The 15,789-nt window shown below is 37.2% G+C and overlaps 1 protein-coding gene across 1 annotated transcript; it reads right to left on the bottom strand.

Moving 5' to 3' along the window:
- Positions 1 to 334: 334 nt before the first annotated feature.
- On the bottom strand, positions 335 to 14,200 carry LOC117986531 (uncharacterized). Its single transcript, XM_069501890.1, has 3 exons — positions 13,894 to 14,200; positions 3,288 to 3,548; positions 335 to 1,080 (listed from the first exon to the last, which is right to left on the bottom strand). Exons 1-3 carry the CDS (start codon positions 13,934 to 13,936, stop codon positions 1,049 to 1,051), a joined length of 336 nt encoding a protein of 111 aa, XP_069357991.1. The 5' UTR covers positions 13,937 to 14,200; the 3' UTR covers positions 335 to 1,048.
- Positions 14,201 to 15,789: the final 1,589 nt, after the last annotated feature.

Raw genomic sequence — 15,789 nt, 5'->3', positions numbered from 1 at the left:
TGATCCGCTCGGCTTTGCGCGGATAGCCTATGTTACTTCTTGTAGCTTTCTAATGTTGAAAGAATTATTATTATTAAAATCGGTTCAGTAGTTTCAGAGTTAATCCTCTCCTGAACTCCTGAACTCTGATCTTTTTATAAAGAGAATCACAATCACACAATATTTGTAATATTTTCAAATAAAAAAAAAAACAAAAACAAAAGAAATATCACACAATCCCATCCCATCGAATCTTATTTGACTATAGCTAGTATTAATTAGTGCAGTCAAATGGGATTCGAAACATATTTTGTGAGACGAACATAATATTAGTTTATAAGTAATAAATGGATAGTTATTAATTTCACATACTTTATTGAATTTTTTATTTAATAAGTTCACAAAATCAGTTGCAAACTAAATGGAAACTCGTACTTTGTACAATAAATAAATATAAGCTTACACTACATTGTCTTAATACTAAACACAAAACGATTACCAATTTAAACGCTTAAGTTAAAATTTGGAAAAAGCATAGGCTAAAATTGTATTATAAACCCTAGCGTCCACTAGAGCCGATTCAAGGCGCGCTAAGTCAATCGCATTTAATTAGTTTGGTAGGTGACCGCGGCTTTTTGGAACCTATTTTAATTTCGTCTAATAGTAGTTTGAAGACAATCAATGGATACTAGGCTTAACAAATTATAATGTAGGAACTTTAAAATACATATTTTTCTGCGAAAAATTTATATTATAAAAAACTAAGGTAATAATATAGAATATAGAATAGAGAATTTAGATAGAGTAACTAAAAATCCGGGGCTGTAAAATATAAAAAGAATTCTCATTATAGGTAGGTATAGCGCATAACTGAGAGAGACTCCTGCGGTAGTGGAGCGGTGCGGGAGGGTGACAGGTGTCACAAGTTGAGGAATCACTGAGCTCTCGCGTCACGCCAGCACACCCCTCCCTCACCGCTCCACTACCTCGAGGACCTAGGTACTTAGTTATGCGTTATGCCTGTAGATATCTTGGTTCTTTATTAAATAAGCTGTTGTTATACGACTGGTCAACATTCCCCAAGGCTCGTGATGGCATAGTCTGAAAAGAAAACGAGAAAAACATTTCAACAAGTAATTAATTATTAAATAGGGGATGATTTATGCCAACACGTGGCGGGCGTAGGCCGTGCCACGTACGAGGCATGGATTCAGAACACCACGAACATTTTATATGAAGCAGTTCATGCTTCACCATGTGGCGGCTGTGCACGGACACGTGATGTTTACACGACAAGAATTGTATCGACTTTGGTGGCACGGGGAGACTATCGCCGCGGTTCTCTCGTCCATGGAGATGGATTTTTAGATATTGAACAATAAAAGAAAAGAAAATCGGACTATTTTAAAAGTTCCGCTTAGCTTCAATCATCAAAGGTACAACCCTCAACTACTATAAGGAATAACATCATCCACCAAGATTATTCTAGCGTCATGGGTGGGCCTTACGACTTGACGTAGATACACTGCCTATATCTGGACTGGGCTGGGCGTAGATACAATAATTAATATTGTCCTTATTGATAGGGATATTAATTAAGGGGTGTTATCAACAGGGCATTGCCATAAACTTACTTTGCGCTTAAAATAAACCGTTAAGCCTGAAACACACAACTGTACGGCCGGCAGGACGTTACATAGCCCGCGTCACTGCGGCCAATTTCAATTCTCAACGGAGACTAACCAATAACAAAAGATTTACAGTGTAAAAGTGTATGCGCAAAAAGGTGACCTTTCTATATTCCCCATTCTCTTTAGTCCGATGGAACGGCAATCGAAGCTCAGACACGATCGTAGAGAGATCAGGCGCTGGCAGAACCACGACTTTTTTTCACGTGTTTTTCGGAGCATGAGGGTGTAATAATACCGCCAACTCCCAAACTCCGGGCTGCTATCAGTAGTTTCTCTCAGTAGAAACTCTCAGGAGTTTCTTGACAGAAAACCCCAATTCCTTTTTTGCCTGAACTGTACGGAACGGAATTGCAGCGCGACTTCAGCAGTTCCAAAAAAAACGCGTTTATGTGAACACCTGCATACAGTTCCTTATAGTTACTTCTTGGGCCAGCGTTGGACACATTTCCGTCTCGCATTATGTCTGTTTCTACCCTTAAAGCATTGAGGTCGCATCTAAAAATATCAGCAATGACAAAATAATTCATAATGTGCTATTTAAGGACGCTGATAGCGTAATTGATTTGTATTGGAATATACCGAATGCTATTATTGGAAGAGATTGAATGTGTAATGGACCTACCATTTCACTGTCTGTTTGATTTCCTAAAATAGAATTTCTGAATATACTTACTTAGTTTTGTTACTTTTGTTCAACTGAGAATGCGTAGTCAATTTAGATTAAGGTATATACTTTGGAGACTTCAGTTCGCACAACAGAGCAACAGTTTCAACAGTTTTCGCTGCACCAAAAACGTAAAAGCCATTTGATATAGGTACCTATCTATCTCCTTTGCCTCAGCACACGATAAGCATTGAGCTATTCAATAGGCTACAACACGCTAATTCTTATAAGTAATAATTTTATTATAAGAATTAGCCTATTAGTACGACATGGCTTTCAACTCCAAAAGTAGCACAGGTTCTAGCAGTTCCCTTACCTCCCATGAGCAAAATGCATTTTTCGTATCCCCTCTATCTCTTTTTCTGATGAATACAACAAGTGTTTGGGACATGTATCGACGGTTATACAGATGAGTGGACTGGTGATGTAATTTTTATAATAATAAAATAATTCTTTAACGTTCTTTCTTAGCATGACTGGGCCTTTAGCTCGCACAAAGTCACAAAGATTCGGCCTCCAGTTAGCACAACGCGTAGCAGTTCTCGGCGCATCAAACACGCCGCTACATAGGCACACCTAAAGCGGAGGGCGCACTCCTTCCCTCACGTGGGCATACTTAATTTCCCTCACCTCCTCTACCTGCTTTCCTACTGAACGCAGACCGACTCCTTGTGGGTGCACCGATGGCGATGCATGTGTACTGACGATGTAATTGTTATATGATAAACTAGCTTATGCCCACGATTTTGTCGGCGTGGATCACACAAATTTTAAACCCCATTTTACCCCCTTATAGGCGAAGATTTCTCAAAAACCCTTTCTTAGGGGATGTCTACGTCATAATAGCTACTGCATGCCAAATTCCAGCCCAATCCATCCAGAAATTTGAGTCGTGCGTTAATAGATCAGTCAGTTCGTCAGTCAGCTTTTCCTTTTATAGAATAGGTACTTACACGTGCTCTCACGGCACGACACGGCCTCCAGCTCGCACAACGTAGCAAAGGTTCGAGCAGTTCCCGCCGCATCAAACGCACACACAGGCCCGGCCGGAGGCGCCGCACATCTGCCGGCGCATAGCGGAGGAGGCACCCCTTCCCTCACGCGGCCAAAGTTAATTTCCCTCATCTCCGTGCCTCCATCTGCTACCTCATTGTTGTCACCGATGTGCGCTGGTCGTATGAAGGGCAGGCGCGCTGACTGTACTGCGTGCAATGCTGGAAAATGGTTAGAAACTAAATTTATATATCTAAAAATAACTGAATTCCATGATCTACTCAGAACTTTAAATCAAAATATGAGGGTAGTATACGTGATAAAGAACTAACTCTAGCTACTTGTGTGTTACAAGCTACAATTTCATTCATACGTAGAACACGTCTTGAAGAATTTTATTCATGCCGAAAGCGAAATAAATATCTATGACTGAGAATTCAAACCCATCATGTACCTGCGCTAATGTTATATATTATCTACCTAGTCCAATCAGTATATACATCATTTTATTGTAGAGGAAATGGGACATATTCATTAGAATGTGGTGAATAAAACATGATTAAAATGTCCCATTTCCTTTGTCAAAAGGATAGTTACTGTTCGGAGTAGGCACTGTTCATTAGTATAAGGGGTATAGGTTTATATCCTCGGCCAGATTTTCCGCCGCTTCTTGGCCGTTGAACTATCTCTATCTAATCTTGTATTGAGTTCCACGTAATGAATAAAATATATACAACACAGATAGTCAGTAAATACTTAGACTTTGATGGTAATCAGAATTATTAGGAATGTGCAACGTCCACATAAACTCAGAAGTTTCAGGAGATAAAGCTGTAAAATCTACGTTGTTTTTCTGTTAAATAAAGAGTAAAAAAGGCAAAAAAATAGGTAGCTTCTCGATCTAATAAGTACTTATAGGTAGTCTTATTTTAACGATAACCAAGCTCAGTTTTATTTTAACGATAAGTAAGTCTTTTCTTAGTAAAACGGTCATGACTAATGTGGCCATGTTTAAATAAAACATGACCCTATTTGTGTGCGTTTTATTCCATTGTTTTGTTGAGTTTCCAGATTACTATGCGACTCAGTGTGACCCCTCGTAATCTAATCAGTAGGTATTGTTTATTCTCCTAAACTTTTCCTGTGATCTCATCGGAGTTTGAAAACATTGATATCAGTTGCATTGTAAAATGTAAACAATGATTATGCCATATTGCCGTTAATACGCATTTTATTGGTTATCTTTGACCTAGTACTTAGGTACAATAATTATATTGTAAGCAGGATCTATCCTGTTAATTATAGCCCACTTTTGACTTACTTTTAATTATTCGTTGACATTAACTTGCTACTGTGATCGATCTTACCTTGTAGTAACTGGTAAGTAGGTACAGTGCAGCTATGATGGAAGCGGACTACCTTGGAAACGGTCCCTGCCCGGTATTCATAAAAGTGAAGATGGGCGGAGATGTGTTCAGTTGACCAATAAGATTTTTGAGGTATCGCGGTAAATTTTTCCTCATCCATTAAGAATCTGATTGGTCTGCTAAACGACTACACTACTTTTAACTAATATGCAAAAATTGTTAGTTAAAAGTCAATAATGAATTTGCCTAATTTAACTGTATGACTAAGTATATGACTGCTGAACAGTGAACTGAGCTGAAAAGATGGTCAGCTATTCTTACTCTCTAAGGAGATTGCAATCGCAAACGGCTACGGGACTGGCCGAGCGGATGCCTTCCAGTAAACACCGAAATTAATATAAGTAATGTCATCAGCATCGTGAGTGCCATAAAAATGCATGAGCAGAAGTCACTTCAGCGCTGATCTGGGTCATCAATATGAAATGAAATGAAAATGAAATGAAAATTTATTTATCACAACAATGTCGGTTTACAGTTTAGTGTCGGGAACCCTGAAGTAAGTTTGATAAACCTGTGTCTCAGGGTCCCCGCTCCTCCTCCTCAGTCTCAAACATAATAGTTGTGTTAACAAAAACTATAAATACTTAAGTCTAAACAATTAGCATGCAGTGTGTCGTGCGTGTATGTGTATGTGTTTGTGTGTGTGTGTGTGTGTGTGTGTGTGTGTGTGTGTGTGTGTGTGTGTGTGAGTGTGTGTGAGTGTGTGTTCTGTGTGTTTCCTTATGTTGTTGATTTGATATAGCTTTAATAATTTATTTAAATTTAAATTTGAAATTTTAGTAGATTTTCCGTATCAATATAGTTTAGATTATTTAGAAAACTAGTTACTGTTTGTTTGCATTTAAAGAGTTGCATGTCGTATATGTTTAAGGTTCTATTTAATTTGTTATATAAGTAGGTTGAAAGATTTTTATATTGTCTGCCAGCAAAGTGGGTCCTATTACTTGAAACAGTGTTGATGACTGCGTGGTTACGTCTTCTACCTTGGAGTGATCTATTATATTCAGTAGTGCGGTGAACCCGAGCTATAGTTTGTAAGATGTATAGTTGTCTAATGGTTAATAATTTGGCTGTTGTATAGAGACTATGTGTTGGGTACCGGAATGGTCTGAAATACATTACTTTTAATAGGGATCTTTGTGCTCTCTCTAGGTGAATGAGTTGGGTCTTACATGCACTACCCCAGGCAGGAATACAGTACATTAAATTTGATTGTCCCAGTGCGATATATATAGTTTTTAATAGTTCAGGAGGTACAACATGGCGTAGTTTTTTAAAGATCCATATAAGATTTCTGGTTCTCTTTATCAGACTGTCTATTTGTTTATACCAGTTTAGATGTTGATCAATTATCACTCCTAAATATTTGTACTCTGTTACTTTTTCAATGTTCGGGCAGTCACATATGACTCCTTGTTGATAATCACATGCATGGCATTTTATAGTGAAATTGTCAGACGGTTGAGCTGGTTTTCTAATCGAAAAGGTCATAAATTTGGTTTTCGATACATTTAGTGTCAACACATTGTTGTTTAGCCAATTTACAACATCGTTTAGACCTTTCTCAGCATTAACTTTCGCTTCCTCCCAAGTATCACCGTGAAAAATAAAGGCAGTATCGTCTGCATATGAATAAATATTGCATTTGTTTCGATCAATGAGAGCGAGGTCGTTTATATATATTAAGAACAGTGTAGGTCCTAAAACACTACCCTGCGGTACACCGTACGTAATTGATGCTTCATGACTTCGGGCATCACCAATTTTAACCTGTTGTCTTCTATTTATAAGGTAACTTTTCAGTAGTTGCAACGGAGTACCTCTGATGCCAATTCTATCCAATTTATCTAACAGTATGGGAATACAGACAGTATCAAATGCCTTGGCCAGGTCCAGAAATACTCCTATGCATTTCTGGCCCTGGTCGAGTCTCCTCGCGATTTCACTGGTAAGATCAATTACCGCGTCTTCGGTAGATATACCTTTCCTGAACCCATACTGGGAGTCAGTGAGAATTTTACACTCTTCTAAGTATGTATTTAATCTTTTATTTATAATTTTTTCAAAAACTTTGGATAGAATTGGTAACAGGGATATTGGTCTATAATTATCTACAACTTCCTTGCTCCCACTTTTATGGATAGGATGAATCAGCGATAGCTTAAAAACTTCAGGAAAAATTCCTTGATCAAAACAGGTATTGAAAAGGTGCGTTAGAATAGGGACAAGAATATGTTTTACGTGCTTAACGAATTTAGTGGATATATTATCCCATCCAGCGGCACTATTGTTTTTTAGATCTATTATAAAAGAATAGACTTCAATTTCATCTGTACCGATAAGACCAAAGGATTTAAGTGGAGCTATAAGCTTACAGTTTGAAGTTGTGCTTGTATATGCTTGCTGATTACTTAGCTTCTTTTCTGCCAATTGCTTACCCACATTGGAAAAGTACTCATTTATACATATCAAAGAATCTTCATGTGATGGTTTTATGTTTAATAGCTCAGTACTATGCTTTTTAGTTTTAGTTATATTAGTTATAGATTTGATATTTTTCCATAATTCCAATGAATTTTTAATAGATTTTTTAATCTCAGTGCGTTCGTAGTTTCTTTTAACTTTTTTCAATAGGTTATTGCAAAAATTTCTATAGCGTTTATATGTAATAATATGTTATGTATGTATGTTTCAATGTAATATTATCAGGGTCTATCTTTAGCTTATATTGCATATTATTTCTATTCCGAATACATTTCATTAGTCCAGGTGTTATCCATGGTTTCAAGTTACGCTGTTTTTTAGGTAAATTTGTTGTAGTAGTATTGTCTTGTATAACTTGCTGAAGTACATTTATTAAGTTATTTGCGATTTTGTTAGCATCTTTAATTAAATAAAGGTTGTTAAGATTTGTTTCTTCAAGCTGTTTCATGGCTGTATCTAGGTTTAATTTATGGATCATTCTATATTTATATTTATTTACTGGTTTAGTTTGTAGCGAAATAAGCACAGCTTGATGGTCAGTTACAGAAGAGTTAAGAACAAGAATTTTTGACTTATTTTGGGTGCGAATCATGGCATGGTCGAGGCAATTAGTTTCTCTGGTGGGGAATGTATGACCCGGCAGAATACCGTGTTCTACAAGTGCGTTCAAATAAACGTTTCTATTTCTATCTGTGCTGTCGTTTGCTATGTTTATATTTATATCGCCAGTGATTATTATATTATTGATGTTTTTATATGATTTGAGCAAATTGTATAGGGACTCAACAAAATCGTCGGCAATTTTAAAGGAGGGTGATCGGTATATTGCCAATACGACAGTTTTGTTATCAATATTAACTGACATGCAAGTAGCATTTATTAGGAATTTTTCCTCGACTTTTTTTACACTTAAAGAGTTGTTTATATATACCGCAACACCTCCATTCTGATTAAAATTATGTTTACTGCTATAACTGTCATAATGTTCAATTGACGGTAAAGGTTTTTGAGGTAAAATTCGACATTCTGTTAGAACCAAAATCTCACAATCCAATTTAAGTGAGGTTAACAAGACTTCAAAGTCTTCTATATTTTTATAGATACTTCGGATATTTTGCGATAGGATGTTTATATTCTGCCTATTAAATAAGTGCCTACTAACATAGTTCTTGCAATCTTCAGGATTACATGTAACACACTGAGCAATTTTTATTGAGTCTAATTCTTCCATAGAAAGTAAATTCGCACCTGTTAATCGGTAATTATTGATGAGTCATTAGCCGTGTGGTTTACTATGTTTGTGATGTACATACTTTTAGTAATAAAAAAGCATAGATTTAAAGCTAAAGTGATATCATTTGTGTAGTTAGTGTGTGATTGAATTTTTGTGTTATAGTGAAATATAGTGAGTGTGATTGTGTTTATTATGTGTGTGTGTACAAAGAACCTTAAGAGTAAACAATAACTAAAAACTATAGTAAATCCAAAATATAGTCATGCTTCATTTCCCAACTTTTGTATTTGCGCCTCACTAGTGATACGAATAATAGGCGAGTTCTCATTCTTTCGTATAAACACCTTCCCATTAGCAGTCCAACAAAAGCGGTACGGTTTTGTTTTAATAAGTCCTCTAGCCAAAAAGTACAGTCTGCTAGCTTTACTGGTTAATTGTTCAACCAGAAATATAGGTGAGGTATTGTTTTCACATCCGAGGTGAGAGGCGTTCAATTTGTTATTTATGTTCTTTCTATTGTACGTTTTGGTAGCCATAAGCAAATCCGTTTTAAGTGAGACAGATGATAGTTCGATTATGATCGGACTATTAGTATTTTGGTGTCCTTTTATTCGGTAGATGTCACGGATATCACTTTGATTCATCTCGACGTTACTGCTTTTGGCGAGTTTTATGAAGCATTTTGTTAGGTCTTCTTTAGTCTCTGTTTTAGTGCCGGGGGCATTACGCAGCTCCAAAGAGGTCTTTCGGGCATTTCTTTGCAGGTCTTCTATTTTTTCCTCGAGTATTTGAATGTGTTCTTGCTCTTTTTTCTTTTCTGTTTCTATATTTTCAACTCTGCATTTTATCTCTTCATACTGTGTATTTAAAAATGAAATAGATGCTTCTATGTCAGAGTTGGTTTTCTGAATGTCTTGTAACGTGCTCGATATTTTTCCGAGCCGGCAATCATGCTGCTTCATCCATGACTCAAATAGTTCCTTAATCTCCTCTTTGAAAGCATCAAGTTCCGGAGTATAGGAGTTTCGCCTCTTTCGTTTGATTCTGAAGATATGTGGCGTGTCATCATTGTCTTTATTTAAATTGGAATCAGACAGGGACTTATCGTGTGTACCCTGAAATGTCATTCTCAAAATGTGCCCAGAACCCGAAAAAATAAATAAAAGTTATATGAAAACTACCTGTATATTCTTCTCAATATATCAGAAGTTCATACCTTGAAGGAGCTATCGAATCAGAGAAAAAGTATATTTCAAGTTAGGTGGTGCATCAAGTCCAGTAGGTACTTTATCTAAGTTTTGTTGATCTATGGCGCTCTCATATACCAGGAGTTCATAACTTGAGCGAAATATCAAATATCAGGGAACAAAACTGTATTACAAATTAAGGTACATAATCAGTGTCCAACAAGATATCTATTGTTTATTGATCTTTGGTGCCGCGTACCAGGGCGACAGATTTTACCAGAGGTATGTATAATCGGCAAAGTAGGTAGGTATGCGAATTGTTGTTGCTTACGCGTAATTTTGTTCAAGTATGTCTGCATCGATCCATCTTGACTCCTCACTGAACATGCACTCCTATTTTATTACACATGATTTAATTTTAAAATTTAATTTAAAATGGCTTTAAAATTTAAGTAACATAGCGTACTGCACGTCTACTCGTGAACGAGGTCCGGGGGGAAGAGCAAATATTCCTTATGGCTGCGCCTGGTACGACTAAATGTTGCTGCTAACGTCACACGCATTTTCAGATTGAATAAAGCGTTACGTGTTCTTGCGGCCACGGGCTGATGGGGGCCTCGCTTTTCTTGCTGGTCGTCTCACTTTATTTTGGAGCTACGGTGGTCACCTATCGACTTTGATCAATGTTGCTTAGCAATCGGTTTGGTTGTCTGGAAGAGATCGCTAGGTAGCGATAAAGCGCTAAACTGTACCCGCCTATATTTTTGTTTTACTTTGTACTTACTAATTTTGTGGTGTACAATAAAAGCGTATTTATTCATTCAACAATCACAATGACGCAATTATAAGGTCATATTGGCCATAGCACTGATTGTTTAATTTACATTCATTTTATCAATTCCCAATTTTGTTCATGTTATTGTTAATCACGTTGCATTATCTCAAATTGTTTCCCGATTATGTAAGTAATGATACGTAATACGTCCGTCAGGTTTTCAAGGCTATCTAAAGATCAATATTTATTATTTACTATTCATGGAGATAATATTAATTTTTATAATGCCGTAAGTTTTCTTTAAGATTTGCTAGTATTTAAATACACTATAGCTTACTTAAGATACGTATAATTTTAATATACCTACTTTTTAAGATCTTTTTAAGGGAAATTGTCAGTCGACAAAGGGATTTAGGGACAAAGGGAATAAAATAAATAATAATTGTAGATTAGGATAAACATCATTGATAAAGAAACAAGCACTATTTTGTAGGTATATAAAACTCGGACGAACTTTCATAAAGCATGTACTTATAAAAAATCCAGTTTCAATAAAACATAGTAAAAGTGTAAAAATAGTTTAAAAATATGTTGATTGAATTTTACTTTTATTCTGAGTTTCATATACATAAATAGATACTTACCAGCAATATTTTAGTTACTAAATTAATATTTTTATAGTATAAGTAGTATTTACTATTTACCTATCACATTGATGTCCCAAAATGGGCCCTTAAGGTACCTAATGACGCTCAGGAGGCCTTTGTCGGTATAAGTACCTATTTAATTAATTTAATGGGGGTTTTCATTGTCTATCAACATATTAGCATAATGCGCATTAAAATGTAGCTCAGAGCTAACTGTTTTATCAGTAGCAGTGGGCAGTGGTTCTCCGAAAGACATCCTGATCGCATATCGCTTCCTCGCCTCACTCAACCGCTCTGGGAACTCGGTATCACACGGTTCATACGATTTGTCGCTAATAACATTATTTTGGTTTTAACATTTACCTAATTTTATATTAGAGCCTCAACAGGTCAAAGGCGCGGACTGGAATCCGAAAGGTCGGCTGTTCAAACCCGTTGCATTATTGTCGTACCTACTCCTAGCACAAGCTTTACGCTTAGTTGGAGGGGAAACGGGAATATTATTCATGATTAGCATGGCTAATATTCTTAAAAAAAATTATACTTAACAATTTTATTTATTTATCCACGACGAAATGGAGTTGGTACAGGTACCATAGATTATATACGTTTCGCATTAGCAGTTGTGTGCGAGTGCGCTTCTTTGTTAGCATTTTCTTGAAAAATTACCGGGCAGTTTTACCCATCTCAAAAACGTCTAAAGAAATTTTCACTTCAATAAAATATGTAGCTTCAATCTTCTACATGGTTTGCTTTGTGCTGTCTCCTATTCTTTATCCATACATAATATTGTAAATGTGAAAGCGTGTTTGTCTCTCTGTCTGTCCGCTGGCTGTCTGTCCGTCTGTCTGTCTGTCTGCTAGCCTTTCACGGCCTATCCGTTCAACCGATTTTGACGAAATTTGGTACAGTAATAGCTTGCATCCCGGGGAAGGACATAGGCTACTTTTTATCTCGGAAACTCAAAGAGTTCCCACAGGATTTTTTAAAAACCTAAATCAACGCGGACGAAGTCGTGGGCATCATCTACTTAGTTATTATTATTTTCTTTACAAGGTGGTTATTATCTCGTATTTAAGTACATGCTAAATTGATCATATGGAAAGTGCTGTGAGAAGAGACTCTTCTTCGGTCGTCCAAAGACCTAAGAAGAGCCGAGTGGCACAAAGTAAAAACGAGCATGAGTGGCAGCTTCTACTGTCGAAGGGTGAAGATTATCTTGGGTCACTGAGCAAAGTAGTAGGTAAGTATATGCTAGATAAGAAATCTTAGTTCATATTAAACCATGTGACTATGTGACGATCAAGAGTTCACGATAACCCTAAGATCAAGTCGCCAATCGGTCTGACCGGTGCAGCTGCGTTTCCCTTTCAAGTAACTCATTTTATCGAACATACGAGTAGGTACATAGGTACAATAGGGCACATACATTACGTCAAATGAATAGTACGATAGCCCGAATTGCGTGTTATTTAAACCTCTTTATCAATTTTTTCATAGCTGTGATTGCCTAGAGGTTAAGACGTTTGCATCCTAGTCGGGGGTCGATTCCGGACATGCACCGTTAACTTTTCGATTTTATGTGGGTTTTATACAATAACTAGATGATGTCCGTGACTTTATCCGCGTGGGCTTTTAAGAATCCCCTGCGAACTCTTTGATTTTCAGGGTTAAGAAGTAGCCCCTATGTCCTTCCCCGTGATACAAGCTATCTCTGTACCAAATTTCCTCAAAATCGGTTGATCGTATGCGCCGTGAAAGGCTAGCAGACAGACAGACAGACAGACACACTTTTGCATTTATAATATTAGTATGGATAATCAAATAGCACTTGCCTTAACGGTGAAAGAAAACATCGTGAGGAAACCTGCATGCCTGAGAGTTCTCCAAAATGTCCTCAAAGGTTTGAAGCTGCAATTGGCTAGCGTTGTGGACTATGGCCAAACTCTTCTCATTCTGAGAGGAGACCGTGCTCAGTAGTGAGCTGACGATGGGTTGATCATGATGATGACCTAATTTTATTACCACGTCGAAAAAGGTTCTCATTTCTATTCATAAGAGTTTTCCAAATTTTTGATCGCTGCGCTGCGTAAATTCAGTCCTGCAGTAGATTTGCATATTTATTTTAAACTTTCTGGATGTTTTAACCAGTTGTGCTGGTCAAGCAGCTAGCAAAAAAACTAGTTATCAGTAAAGTTGTGCAGCATTACAGGCAGGCGGTACAACGTTATTGACCTAGGTAAAATCTTAATATTTTTACATAATAAATTCCTCGTGCCAATTGATGGACGAAATCTTGTGCACAGGGTGGTCGGCGTCTGGGCTTAGTGGACGGAAACCAGTGAAATCGGCATTTTTAGCTTATTAAATAAAGATTAGTAAAAAACTAGTCGGTAAACCCTTTCAAGAAATGCTAAACATTTAATGAGAAAATAGACTATAATTAATGGAAGAATGAATGGAAATAGAAATACTTTTTAACGACGTTGTATCGTTTTAATTACCAATTTACAAACCATACATTTTTACCCTCTCAAACTTGGAAACTCCGCTAACTACATAAATTACATCGGTCGGATTCTAATAACTTACCGACCCTAAACTCAATTAAAATCATATCATAAAAGTAATTCTTATGACAATGTCCGAGAACAATGGTTTAGAATAAATTTTTGTCAGGATCAGTTTTAATAAGGTAAATCTTGAACTCTCCTGTAACTTAAAGACCTGACCTGTTAGAGAGAAGTGAAGACGTGCCGATCGCTCTGGCAAAAGAGTCACTACCTACTTAATGATTAAGAAGATGACTTACCTGTAATGATAATTACGCACAGCAAAACCCTCCAGCTTAACATTTCCACCTGATTGTGTCCAAAGCCTAAACACACGTCTTCTTTGCACTCACTATCAAATACTTTATTGTCTGTTGCAACTATTCTTCTTTTTCCGAACGCATTCGATTCTTTTGTTAAGTCGTCGATTTATGGTGCGCTTAACTTTTTTTAAAATTAATTGTTGCGATTGTGAATTAATGTTGATTGTTTTAAGTTTGTCTGTTCACTGCATCAGGATCGGCGTGGGCTCGTAGTGGCTGGAAGGGGGGATGTGTCATGTGCCGGTGGTCGGTGGTGGTGGCATTGATAACCTCTGCCGCGCCCGGAGGACGCGCGGGCGATAAGAGCAGCGCCTTTGAAACGAGAGCGTCATGTCAGTACGGGCATTCTTTTGCACCACAGATAAATAATTTATTATATTACTATTAGATGATGACCGCGACTTCGTCCGCGTCGTCGGCTATCTATTATATACGGAGTGCAAGCTATCTCTATACCAAATTGTGTCTGTCTGTCTGTTAGCTTTCATGGCGCATCCCTTAACCCGATTTTGACGAAAGTTAGCTTGCATCCCGACTAAGGACATAGGCTACTTTTCATCCCGGAAAATCAAAGAGTTTCCACAGGATTTTTTACAAATCTAAATCCACGCGGACGAAGTCGCGGCCATCATCTAGTCTATATAATATGTCTATATAATATGTCTATATAAGGAAAAGCTGACTGCCTGACTGATCTATCAACGCACAGCTCAAACGACTGGACGGATCGTGCTGAAAGGCATGCAGATAGCTATTATGACGTAGACATCCGCTAAGAAAGGATTTTTGAAAATTCAATCTCTAAGGCGTTTATGTTATAATATAAACAAGCCTAATATTATATTGCGTGCTTTTAGATTTTCCCATACTCAATTAATTTTTATTTGTATTGTATTGGTATTTCCTTCTATACAACATTGCCTCGAGGAACAAGTTATAAGAAACCGGAATCCAATCAAACTATGTAGCTTCACTAATAATAATAATAATAATCAGCGGAGGCTTTCCTCAGGCCTTCAAAGAAAAAAAGGTAATCTTTTGAAGTGTAGATTCTAATCACTTTTCAATATCTTACAGCTGGACTCATGTGGTTATTGATAAACCTTTTATCAACAAGCACACTCACAACCCTTACTAAATAAAAGGTTTGTAAGGTGAAACTTCTGCGTATGGTTTGTAATATAAGTATACCTAATGAGGTCTTCCGACGCCGAATCCAGCGGCTCCGTGCGACTCGTTTGATGTCGTCTGGCCACCTAGTGGGCTCTTCCAACGCAGCACTTTCTAGTGCGAGGTCACGACTCCAGCATCTTGGGACCCCAACGTCCATCGACTCAATGACATAATATTATTTAAACTTTGTTTTTCGTAGATAGATACTTAAAAGTAGCTACCTATCACTAGGTACTTAGGTACATAATTATAGCAATAAATTAATTATACTTAAATTAATAATGTACACAACAACAACACCTAGTCATAGTCACTAGGGTTTTCCATTACATTAGCAGTTCACCTTAATAACAGGTGGCAAATATTAAATGTAAACACGGTTAAGTCCGTGGATGTTGGGTAAATACTTAATAGGTAGATTTTCTTAGTACCTATGTATTTGGTAAACGATTCATTGACCGCGATAGTGACGTAAAGGTTAGTATGTTGAACCTTTTGAGCTCAAACCTTCAGTGACGTCATAAAATAGCTTTAGGCAATAAGGCACTGCCTACCCCGGGGGCCAGGGGGTTCTAGCACAGTAGTTTGACGCTTACAGTGTGTACAATTTGATTGCAATCCCCATTGATTGGCTGACAGATGGCTGACAGTATCTTGCTA

The sequence above is a fragment of the Maniola hyperantus genome, chromosome 11 (genome assembly GCF_902806685.2).
Source record: "Maniola hyperantus chromosome 11, iAphHyp1.2, whole genome shotgun sequence".
Classification (NCBI taxonomy): Eukaryota; Metazoa; Arthropoda; class Insecta; order Lepidoptera; family Nymphalidae; genus Maniola; species Maniola hyperantus.
This window is presented reverse-complemented; position numbering and strand designations above follow the sequence as displayed.